Genomic DNA, 11,164 nt, shown 5'->3' on the forward strand with positions numbered 1-11,164 from the left:
CACAGTAAAATAAATAAATAAATAAATAAAAAGGAAAAAAAAGAGGGAGAATAAACAAACACATATTCTGTGACTCAACAAGAACTTTTTCACATTTAGTTATTACAGTTTAAGTCCAAAGTGTCTGCTGAAAGATTCCTTAATTCACTACAGGAACGTCACTTTATCATGCAAAAATAAATGAGACATGCTGTTAAAATTTCAATGCTTTTTCAAATATTAATAATCTGATGGATTCTGTTTGCAGTTTAACTTCTTTATACTGACAGAAAGGGGAGTTTCACTGATCTACCCCACTTATGATCAAAGTGTGCTGTATGTGGCCTATAATGTAAATTGAGTTTAACATCACTGATGAGCACCTACAATCATTGATAAATACAATATATTACGCCCCGTTGTGGATCATATAGTTACTTCAGATGAGACACAGGAGGTCATTCAAATTCACGTAAGAGAGTACCGGTTTAGCTCACAATAGTTACGACTCTGACCCGAGGAATCCCTTTGTCAGTACCCTCAAAGGGATGTGTGTCTATGTAACGTACACCATGTGGTTTCCACGTTTTGGCTACAAGCTACGTGTTGCACACATAATGCAATTAGCATCTTTGATGTTTGATACTTTATGTAAACTTACAACAGGAACAACAGGAATAAGGCTCAGTATTTGGGAACCAGCAATTAGATAATTTTGCACCAAGGCAAAAAAAAAAGCATAAATACTATGTTGAACAGCCACATGGGGTCACCATTGAGTCATGCAAACACCAGAGGCCTTTCTCATTTCTCTAATTCGTGCCTTATAGACTGTGACGGATGTTTCAAGGATGTTTCAGTTCCTAAAATGCTTTCAGAAGAAAGAGGAGATGAGGCTTCCCAGAAGCTTAAACCTATAAAGCGTACATCTGCGTGCGTAAAAGAGGCGAGGCACACAGCTGGAATATACAAACCACAGTGCAAGGAGGACACTTTTTTTTTTAGCATGACCACACTTTCTTCCTTTCACTATTTTTGTGACAAAAACAGGTCTATCTTGTGGCACAGCAACTAAAGTAACATTTATGAACACTGTTATAGCTAAAATAATAAAATACATCTCTGTCAAATGCTACACATAAATTACGCTGAGGCTACAAAGGATAGATGTCCTTCCTTGCATCTCAAACTAAGACATGAAAAAGGAAGAAGGACTCCATTACAGTGTTACAACAGTCTTGAACATTGCAGATCAAGTTAAGTATCTGTTCCCCACCTGAGTAGCTGCCTGGTGGTAATGCTGGGGTCCCAGATCCAACAGGAAGCATACCAGGCTGGGTCATAGGGGGGACATAGCCAGCTTGTGGCTGACGTGCAGCAGGCTGCTGAAAGGAGGGACCGGGCTCATCGTCGTCTTCATATTCATCAGAGTCATCCTGGTTCTGCTTCTTCTTCTGAGTCTCTGAAAATCAGGATGAGCAGAGTCAGACATGTAGCTTAAAGAGATGGATCCTGGGATTATCGTGGTGTTAATACCTTGGTTCTTCTGCTCTAACATCCTTCTCCTCTCCTCCATGTCTTTCTCTGGAATACCCTCCATGCCGTATATCTCCAGTTCAATATCTATTCTTCCAGGTATTGCATTAGGAACTCCATCAATGGTCTCTTTATGTACCTACACATGTGAAGTGGTACAGCGTAGTAACTTCACTGCACGAAGACACGATTTAGCTTCACTACACTTGCATTATTATCGTTTCCTCACCTGCATACAGTGGATGGCGAGCCCGGGGCCGGTGTACAGCTTCTTATGACAGATGTGGCACTTGAAGTGTTTGGCTTTCTGATGCTGGATGAGAATTTTTTCATCATCGAAATCTCTGTTACAGTACCTGAGATAACGGCTGAGGAAACTTTGGATGATAAACTCGCTGCACTTCCAGGTGAAAATATAGTTTAGTTACTACAGATATTTTTTAATATGTATTTTATTTAGTAACGCTAAAAATAAGCTGAACAGCCACATGCCAAGTAAACAAATAACTGTCATGTTAGCTAAGTGTTGGTTAAGAGCTGCTAATTCACACAACCGTTAGCTGGCAAGACATAGAAACGGGTGCCGACTGGCGTAATATAACAGTATAATGTAAGGTGTGCTAAAGGATACCAACACCAAGGCTTCATCTGCTTTTTCTTCTTCCTGCCCATGATTTTAGCGTTGTCAGTTCACTGCCTGCTAAAAATAAAAACACCTCACAGAGATGGCGTCAGCTCTCCAACATCCCATAACACACTGCGGCCACCTCTGTGATTTAAACAAACACTCACCTTAAAACCTGTCAGGACAAAATCACTATTATTAAAGATTTTCAGTATTTGACGATACCTGGTTACCTTAAACATATCTGTAGGTTCATATACATGTGATTTTTATTTATTTATTCATATCTGTTATTTAACAGCAGCCTTCTCTGTAAACTCTAGAGATAGCTGTGTAGACCAACAGTTTCTGAAATACTCAGACCAACATGTTCAAAGTCACTTCAATCACATTTTTTCCTCATTCTGATGCTCGGTTTGAACTTCAGCAGGTCGGCCTGACCACGTGCTGCCACGTGATAGGCTGGTTAGATATTTGTATTAAGCGAACAGGTGTACTAATTAATAAAAATACACTATAAACATGTGCAGGTATTATGCATAATATATTTACAAATTAGCTTAAGGATACAATAATAATTCCTAATTATCAATTTCTAGATGTCAAATTATTCATTAATTATTAGCCTGTTATTATTAATTTACGACAATAAATTTAAAACTACAAAATTGAGCTATATGAATCACAGTATGCAAAATAAGCCGATCATAACAGAAACACAAACAAGATATATTAAAAAAAGACGCCAGAGTTACATTGGCATTAAATAAAGACATTAAAAACGTTGCAAGATTTAATGGGTTTTAAGCTCTTTCGTTATAGGACGTTACCCTCTGTTTTTATTTAGCTGGTCGGACCCAGGAACTTCCAGCAAACCACTTTGAAGTCGGACGTATTTTGAAACGTACAAAGAGGACATGCGCAGTAGGACCATAAACGAAGCCGTTGTTTGTTGGCTTTCAGTTTAATATCAGCGAGGGCTTGCAACGTTTACAGTCCTTTTTTCATATTAAAGCAGCTCAGCTAAACAATAAAGTTTGTCCTTGTTATCTTCCACTGTAGCCGCTGCTAGCTTTCTCCGTGCAGCATGTTTGCCTCCCAAACCTCGTCCTTCCAAGATTCAATCGACGTGGAGGAGAGAGATGACTTTGACAGCGAAGAAATAGCTGGATACAGCCAGAAGATTCAGCTGAACTGCTACTACACCATCTATCTTTATCAAGGCACAAGGTAACCGTGGCTATTTCTCTGCTAGGTTTCTGCTTTGCAGAGCTTTGCTGCAACCATATGATACCTATGGTTCTGCATGTTTAAAATGTTTGGATTATTACTGTGGATAACCCTTGTCCCCCTTTTATTTCTGAACACAGCCAGGAAAGATATCTCTGTGTAGTTTATGGTTTTATTTAGCTGTATTTGTCCCTTCTCATGCTATTATGCGGGTAAAGCCCACTTTATACATTAAACTCTAACCAGGTGATGAGTAAACTGTCGATTGTCTTAGATCTGAGGCTTCTGGGGAAAATGTGGCATGGAACCAGAGACGAGCAGACTCCACAACCAGTCAGGAAGACTTTAGGTAACGAAGGAGCCAGCGCCTACCTTCCACTTGCTTTGCCTGGTTTCTCTCTGGCTTTCTTTGTTGTGCATCAGTGTTTCCACGAGCTGCCACCGGCAATCCGATTAACATGGATTCAGTGCTGTTTTCATTCATGGTTTTTGTTCCGACTGGTCATCACTCTGCTTCTGAGTTACGTGGCCTTAAGGTGCCTCCTGATCTAAACAGTGGCTCCACTTTTATGTATCAACTACTGTTGGTGGAAAAAAAAAACTAATAAAAAATAACTTTGAATGTCTTTGTAGAGTTTGGAAAAGTTTAACAACTATGTGACTCAGTTGTGTGTTGTGTGCTGCCTATTGTCATCAGCTTTCTCCATCTCCTCTCCATTGACTTCAGTGGCTTCCACAAACTTCTCATCCCTGCACTGGCTGTTTTTGTCCACACTGACTCTCTGCTTTGCCCACAGCCTCACACTAATTGACAGCAGCCTGCCATCAGAGGCAGAGCCAGAGCTGCGGACCTACATTTCAAGGAGGCTGAGCAAAGGAGCCCTGCTTGGAGGCATGGGCAACATTGCCACTGTGGAACTCAGGTAATAATTTTACATACAGCAGTGGTAAGCTTACACACACTCAATATGCTTTCTTTGAACTGTTCTTCTTCCAGTGTGGAATGATTGTACAGCTACATATTTAAGAACTTTAAAAATAAAATAAGAACTGGGTGCACAAGCTTCAATTTATTTAAGATTTTCTCTAATCCACACAGAGTCAACAAGCTTCAGCTGGATATTTGAGCACATGTTTTGAACATCATCTCGTTTGTTAGACTTGTGCAGGTCATGATGTGGAAGCATATTATGTATTTATATCATAGTGAATATAGCCTGTTTCATTTAACCACACTAATGAAAAGCTAAAGTTTAACTGGAAATATGTCTCAGCAGTGGAAATGTATACGTTTATTAACACAACCGTTCTCAATTTTTACTCGACAGTATTCCAGAGCAGGCCGTCGGCTGCTACTGTTGCCTCCTGGAGCAGGAACGGTCTCCCGAACAGCCGGATTCCGATGGAAATGGATATGTCATCTGCTTTATGGGAGGGTCTGAAAAAGGACTGAATTTATATCCTTTTGTATAAAATAAGCCAAAGTTATAAGTAAATTGCTTTCCAGGACTATTATACGTGATCCTCCTTGCTGTTACGGAATGTGTTTCACTGCATTGTTGTGGTGCGTCCGTGTTACAGTTCAAATTCCATGACTGCATACACATTCAGATTAGAGCTCGATAAGTACGTCCAAGGCCTGCACAGCAGCCTGCAAACCCCAGAGGTATGACAGTGCAATAACAGTGTAACTGTGTACCACTAAATGTATATGTTATAGTATTATCCGTGCAAGACTGACGTGTCCCACTTTGTTTGTGTTTAGCTGCAGAACCTTGAGACGGAGGTGCGCCCCTATCTGAGTCAGTGGTATGAGGAGTCTGTGATGCACATTCATCGAGTGGTGCAGCTGGTCCAGAGCAACATCAGCTTCCTGCTCCACGCTGTGAGTCATTTCTCACCACTACACTGTTTACTTATTGAAGTATATCCAGTAAAGATAAGTGCTCACAACACAAACACTCATCTGATACAAGAGAATAAATAATTAAGATAAGAATGGAGGACTCAAGAATAACACTGCGAGTTGCTCTAGAGAGGAATTTTGTTTAATAGGTACAATACTCCATGAGACAAGTGTTGGAATAATATCAGAAGCTTGTGACATAACCCTGATGAGGAAGATATTACATAACAGTTACCAAGTTACAGGTGTGACCGAGGTTTGGTTTGCTCTCATTTCAAGAATATGACAACATTTCTATCATCAAATCACCCCTCACTTGATCCTCAAAACTCAAGGCAATTTAATTTTTTTACTGAATAAATAGATTTTTATAAAATGTGTGGGGCGCTAAAAAAAACAAATTGAATTAAGCACAGGTTTCCATAACTACAGTGAGACTTGCCAGGGTTTCCACACATTCACTGTCTGTGATCAGTCTTTATCCTGGTTTGTAAACAGTATTTTACACATCTGAAAAGTATTGGAACTACATATACTCACTGACCACTTTATTCAGTACACCTCAGTAATAGCAGGTTGGACCCCCTTTGGCCTTCATAGAAGAATAAATTCTTTATTACTTAGATTCAGTTAGGTGCTTGAAACCTCAGTTCATTTTGACATAATTACACCAAGGAGGAAGATGAGTGTTACTTTGGTTCTGGGTGAACTGGTTTTGAAATCATGGTTTAGCTGTCTGTTTGTTTCCAGCTTAATTCATTTCAACCCCTAAAACCTTGTGTGCACAGGCTCTGAGTCACACACACGTCGAGGTCATCAATTCAGACGAGAGGACGAAGGCTGATGTTTCCAGGTGAGTGAGGTGACGAAGTCCATGCTGATCCTCATGTATCAGGTCTGTCTTTCTTCCTGTTGTTCATGTTCAGCAGTTCAGTGTGAGGGAAAAAAAAACATCCACGTTATGCTCTCAGGTTCATCAAAGCAGCCAGTTTGCAGGGACTTTCCCAGCAAGACACTACGACCGCTTCTCTGTGCAAGGCCATCTCAGAGGACGCACAGTCTGCCCTGATTATAGACTGCTCCACCAGCCCGCCCACACTCACAAAAACTGGTAACTCACACACTGTGACATGTATGTACTCTGTCTTTGTAATGTCTGAGCAACTAATAAAAATGTTTTGTCCCCTCAGTCAGTAACCGTTTCTGTGATGACTGGATTCAAGCATTTCTGAACGCTGCAGAGCGTTGCAATCCGTTCCTGCTCAGACAGATTCTGGAGAACTTTAAACTTAAGGTGGGAAAACACACACACACAGACTGTAGCAGGGTTTCTCTGGCTTTCTGGTTATCTGGACCCTGTTTTCTGTTTCTAAAGTCAGATTAATTTCAGTTTAAATATAGCGTTAACACACATTCAATTATATTTAAGTGGACATAATTAAAATGTTATTTTAATGAATATATTAATGACAGACACATATCAATTCATATATTTTCCACTAGCCCACAGCTTCTCATTTCCTAATATCAGGCACAACTTCTTTTATATTTTTTTACTTTTTTTTTTCATCCTCGCCTCTTCCCTTTTTGTAAAACCTACTACTTTGTCTCTCCCCCTGCAGGCCATCCAGGACATGAACAGCTTGAAGCGCTTTGTGCGGCAGGCGGAGATGAGTCACTACGCACTATTTCGCTGCTGCCAGTTCCTGCAGGGCTGCGGAAACGGGGACGTGCTCCTGCAGAACGCCCGGGCCGAGCACAGTGACCTGCCCGAAGCCTGCAGCATCATCACGGTCCTGGAGGAGTTCCTCAGGGAACAATCCCAGGCCCAAGCGTGATCCCCGACCGACGTGCACTACCAGCAAACCTCACACTACAATCTAAAATATCAGATATCCTGAGAGAATCGCAGCTGTCGAGGCTGCTGCGTAATAAAATGTGTAAGTTATAAAACTATGTTTTGGAGACTGGTGGTCAGACTTGGAATATACTGTACTGTAAAACAGTGACAGATTTAGTAGCATCACTGTATTAACAATGACAACTATTAACGCCAGCTGTAATTCACAAATGATAACTTTCTAAGGACATTACCTCAGTGAAGATAAGTACAAATTGAAGAAAAACAGATTGTTTAAACTGCAGTTGTTGAGAGGGTAGTGCAGCTTGTGTTGTATATCACGATACTATGAACCAAATATTATTTCTGGTATTTTTGCTAACTGACAAAGATGACAACAGGGCGTGGAGCGTGGCTTATTTAATTCTATTCTTATCAATTCATTAATATTTCGAATTTATTTTGATTGTGAGGGGAAAAAAATTATTGCGACTGCACAAATCACTTTTTACGCATTGCTTGTTACATACGTGCGCCTTGTTTTTGCTTGTATTTCAACACAATATATGCACTACTAAATTATTTTAATGAGTAAGGATACTGTGTGTACCAACTGTATGTTTAGTCTTATTCTGGTAACGGAAAAAAAAATTAATTGTCGTATTTGTAATGTGTGAATATTTTTGTTTACATTCAGTATCACAGCCTGCATCAGCTCACAGGCACCTCGTGATCGCTCGCTACATCACTAAACTGAGTGCGTGGTGTTTAAAGAGTTTCCCACAAAATAAATGAAATACATAAGAGATTAAAAATACAGATTTGACAACAAGCTCATAGTAGACTTTTACTTTCTTTCCTTCTTTTAAAGTGTTTTAGCATTAAGCTCAGATCATTCCCATTAAATCAAGTCCAAAGTGTGTAATACAGCAATATCAGTAAAGTATAATGGTGTATACTTTTAAACTGTGAACCAGGTTTGACATGTAAAATGAATTGTTTTTACTTTTGTGAAACATAGTGTGACTGACCCTGCAGTTCTTTGTGTGTACACATTTCTGTACAGCATGTTTTATCTACCTATAAATATGTGTTTGTGGTTCTCTGGTCTTGTATAGAAGGAGTAAATAAATACCACAGTTGAACCTCTGCTGCGGTCGTATCTGTTGCCTAGTTTTAGACGAAACATTGAACAAAGATGAGGGATATTATTTACATTTGTATAAATAGTACTAGTATCCAATACTGCTACTTCTAGTAAAACAAAACAAAATACAGAAATGAACAGTTCCCAAGGTTGACAGCGTGTGGAGTTGCATGTGCTGATGTTCTGAAACCACAGCTCAAATCATCCACTTAGTTCCTTCCTTTGGCTGCAACCGATACAATGAAACTGTGTGCAAGTGCATTTCACAGAACTGATGCAGTTTTTACTGCCTGTGTCTTTACATACCAGCATCTAGCATAAACCAGAGTAGAAGACGCGATTAGTTTCATTTAAAACTGAAACACAAAGATAAAGAGATGAAGCAGCGACGGTCTTCCAATCCAAAGCTGGCGAGTTTGCCGGCCTCCACCGATGCTCTGAAACTACACCTCATATATTCCAGTAGGTTCCTTCCTCTGGCTGATCGTCTGCAGATGCAAACAAACACTGTCAAATGTGTCGTAGTTTATGAAGAACTGGGTTATTTAATTGTTTAACCGGGTAAAGTCATAGAAGTTACCTATGGTGTGATCAGACATGGTTCTCAGGAGTGAGCTTGGCACGTCATAGACACTCTCTGCGAGGGTGTGAAATGGATAAAACATCAGCAAACAACAACAAATATTCAGACTTTTCACTTCTTTCTTCTAAAAGCAAACCACAGTCTCACCATGACATTCAGCAGTCTGTCTGTAGGACGCAGGGACATCGTAAACGTCCTCTTCTGCCTCTGCTGAGCGGTTCACCTTACACAACCCTGAAGATGTGACACACATTAGAGCCCCCTCTTGGACATCTGCATGCTCTTATTGTGAAAGCTTAATTATTTCAAGAAAGTTTTTGGTCATACTGTTTCTAATAGGCAAAACATCATAGTGTCCTTCGTGTCCAGCTTCTGCACTGCTCATCTGGCTGGACCACTGGGGATCGCTGGGACAGTCATCTGAGAACAGCAGCATTTAGCACCAGAAATAACAATTCAAGCTGTGATGGTGCAGAGAGACAGTCATGATCATGTTTACCGTTGCGATTCTGGTAGGCTTTCCCCGTGTTCTGATAAATGTCTTCCTCGCTGTCCTGCTCTATGGGCTGCCAGGTGTTTTGGGGCTGAGAGGTCTCCTTGGGTTGCCAGGTGTTTTGGGGCTGAGAGGTCTCCTTGGGTTGCCAGGTGTCTTTGGGTTGCAAGGTGTCTTTGGTGCGGGGGCAGATTTTATGGGGTTGTGCGTAGATGTAGTCAGAGGGAGGGGGCGCAGAGAGGGGCCGAATTGGAAGCTCCTCCATGACACTTTCGCGGTGTGAGCAGATGGGTGCCATGCTATGTAGTCTTTCTCGCTGCTCACACACATCAAGTCTGAGGAGCAGAAAAAGTGAAAGGTCAAAAAAAACAAAAGAAAGAAGATTTGCAGGGATATGATTGTAAATTCAGATCTTACTGTGTGTTCTCAGAGACGGAGGTCGTGGACGCAGAGAGATGCATGGCCTGCCAGATGTATCCCACCCACTCCTTCCTGAGGTCCTCCGTCTCTGCTGCCTGCACCACACACACGCGTCCAGTGGTTGAAGAGGGAAAAGGATTGAGCGTACAATTGACAACATGCATATCAAAATTAGAAATATGACATCTCTAAAACACACTAATGACTCACCAACATTTTTTTCTTCCCATTTGTCATGGTTATTTCAAAAATAAAGCGCTTCCTGTCAGCTTTCTGGACCTCTCGTACTGACTGCACCTGACCCAGAGGACAGATGACACATTTAGGTAATCCAAACTCACATACAGGAGACGGCGCAACAGCTGCAGAAGTACCCCAGAAATCACAAACAGACTGGAAAATATGTGCTAGTGCATTTCAGAGAAGTGGTGCTCATTTAAAGAGAAAGGGTGCTCACAGCCTTAAATACAGCACTTTCCTTATTAAGAGAAGAGGTTAAAGCAGTCATGAGTGTGAGACTGGTTTATAATAGTTGTAGGGTAAAATGAAAGAATACATTTTATTTTTAATTTTATTTCACATTATTGGGAGACAACTTGTGAGTGAAGCCATCAAATGAATGTAGTTCATCAGAGGCATCAATTAGTGAGGCACCACTGCTAGTGCTAACAAATAAAAAACACTCAGTAAAAATGCTTACTGTGGTTAATTTGGGCACTTACTGCCACAAGTGCAAAATCAGCTTCCTGCATATAAACTGTAATAATCGGGGATATGAAAGACTTACTGTGTATATGTAGTAAAATCCTCTCAAGCTCGACTGTAAAGAGAAAAATGTCCAGTGTGAACATACAAAGGAGTGAAATCTTTACAAGAGGCATTTTCTACTTCTACCTGTAATGAAACCATAATTAAACTGGAATTACTAATTAAATAAAACAAAAACACTTACAGCACTTCCATTCTTCTTAGTGTAGAAGAACAAGGTTGTGTTTTGAAGCCTGAACCAGTATGTGACCCATCTCATTTTCTACAACCACAGCAGAGAGTGACCAAAGTCACTTTCTAACAACAACCGTAACGTTCACAGTAACTCAAGGGCAAAAGGAGCTTTATAACTTACCACCGTGTCTTTTCTTTTTTGTAGAAAGCTCTCAAAAAGCAGCTCGGTCCCATCCACAGACATGTTAACCTTCAGATTACAATTTCACACTGTGGCTGCCAGTTCTTGCTACCTGTGTGCGTGTGGTGAGACTTCCTCATCGCTCGAACTGAGAGCAGTATTGCTTGCAGCCACATCACCTTCTCACTTCTGCATTCTGCACAGAAGTCCTATTTGTTTGAGTTCACGTCACAAAGCTAGTACAGCAATGACCATTTCTACTATGACTGCTGCTTCTATTCA

At 40.6% G+C, this 11,164-nt stretch overlaps 3 protein-coding genes across 10 annotated transcripts in view; 1 reads left to right on the top strand and 2 right to left on the bottom strand.

Annotated features, from left to right (window-relative positions):
* Window positions 1–2,366, bottom strand: part of LOC146520210 (BUB3-interacting and GLEBS motif-containing protein ZNF207-like) — a 7,688-nt gene extending 5,322 nt beyond the window's left edge. For 4 of the 5 annotated variants that reach the window (XR_014873698.1, XR_014873697.1, XM_085156876.1 and 1 more), the window contains exons 1-4: window positions 2,147–2,366; window positions 1,745–1,871; window positions 1,516–1,654; window positions 1,256–1,441 (exon numbers count right to left, since the gene is read on the bottom strand). Coding sequence is in view for 3 of the 5 variants with exons in the window: in XM_085156876.1 (XP_085013002.1) it covers window positions 1,256–1,441; window positions 1,516–1,654; window positions 1,745–1,871; window positions 2,147–2,187 (493 nt within the window). In the remaining 2 variants the exon portion in view is untranslated. The remainder of the gene's footprint in view (window positions 1–1,255; window positions 1,442–1,515; window positions 1,655–1,744; window positions 1,872–2,146) is intronic. The other variant, XM_085156877.1, reaches the window with a different exon arrangement.
* Window positions 1,805–8,269, top strand: c4h17orf75 (chromosome 4 C17orf75 homolog). 3 transcript variants are annotated; one of them, XM_085156879.1, is made up of 11 exons: window positions 1,805–1,922; window positions 3,203–3,370; window positions 3,645–3,719; window positions 4,168–4,293; window positions 4,699–4,827; window positions 4,976–5,036; window positions 5,136–5,255; window positions 6,065–6,129; window positions 6,248–6,387; window positions 6,467–6,570; window positions 6,899–8,268. In XM_085156879.1, exons 2-11 carry the CDS (start codon window positions 3,228–3,230, stop codon window positions 7,112–7,114), a joined length of 1,179 nt encoding a protein of 392 aa, XP_085013005.1. In that variant the 5' UTR covers window positions 1,805–1,922; window positions 3,203–3,227; the 3' UTR covers window positions 7,115–8,268. The 3 variants fall into 3 exon arrangements, with proteins under 3 accessions (XP_085013005.1, XP_085013006.1, XP_085013004.1); XM_085156878.1 differs by lacking the exon at window positions 1,805–1,922 and having other exon boundaries at window positions 3,034–3,370; XM_085156880.1 differs by lacking the exons at window positions 1,805–1,922; window positions 3,645–3,719 and having other exon boundaries at window positions 3,032–3,370; window positions 6,899–8,269.
* On the bottom strand, window positions 7,733–11,087 carry LOC146520212 (uncharacterized). Of its 2 annotated transcripts, XM_085156884.1 has the most exons (11): window positions 10,883–11,087; window positions 10,712–10,789; window positions 10,547–10,579; window positions 9,970–10,056; window positions 9,757–9,854; window positions 9,456–9,674; window positions 9,346–9,419; window positions 9,174–9,266; window positions 8,994–9,080; window positions 8,844–8,900; window positions 7,733–8,751 (listed from the first exon to the last, which is right to left on the bottom strand). In XM_085156884.1, exons 1-11 carry the CDS (start codon window positions 10,943–10,945, stop codon window positions 8,714–8,716), a joined length of 927 nt encoding a protein of 308 aa, XP_085013010.1. In that variant the 5' UTR covers window positions 10,946–11,087; the 3' UTR covers window positions 7,733–8,713. The 2 variants fall into 2 exon arrangements, with proteins under 2 accessions (XP_085013010.1, XP_085013008.1); XM_085156882.1 differs by having other exon boundaries at window positions 9,346–9,674.
* Between the last annotated feature and the right edge of the window lie 77 nt (window positions 11,088–11,164).

The sequence above is a fragment of the Neolamprologus multifasciatus genome, chromosome 4, assembly GCF_963576455.1.
Source record: "Neolamprologus multifasciatus chromosome 4, fNeoMul1.2, whole genome shotgun sequence".
Classification (NCBI taxonomy): Eukaryota; Metazoa; Chordata; class Actinopteri; order Cichliformes; family Cichlidae; genus Neolamprologus; species Neolamprologus multifasciatus.

Bases quoted from the DNA above. Each gene is read 5' to 3' on its own strand.
- LOC146520212 (XM_085156882.1), bottom strand. From the start codon at position 10,945: ATGTCTGTGGATGGGACCGAGCTGCTTTTTGAGAGCTTTCTACAAAAA. The intron at 10,790-10,882 runs GTAAGTTATAAA...CTGTGGTTGTAG, and splicing joins AAAAAAGAAAAGACACGGTG to AAAATGAGATGGGTCACATA. The intron at 9,081-9,173 runs GTATGACCAAAA...TCACATCTTCAG, and splicing joins TGTTTTGCCTATTAGAAACA to GGTTGTGTAAGGTGAACCGC.
- c4h17orf75 (XM_085156879.1), top strand. From the start codon at position 3,228: ATGTTTGCCTCCCAAACCTCGTCCTTCCAAGATTCAATCGACGTGGAG. The intron at 4,294-4,698 runs GTAATAATTTTA...TTTACTCGACAG, and splicing joins ATTGCCACTGTGGAACTCAG to TATTCCAGAGCAGGCCGTCG. The intron at 6,130-6,247 runs GTGAGTGAGGTG...TTATGCTCTCAG, and splicing joins ACGAAGGCTGATGTTTCCAG to GTTCATCAAAGCAGCCAGTT.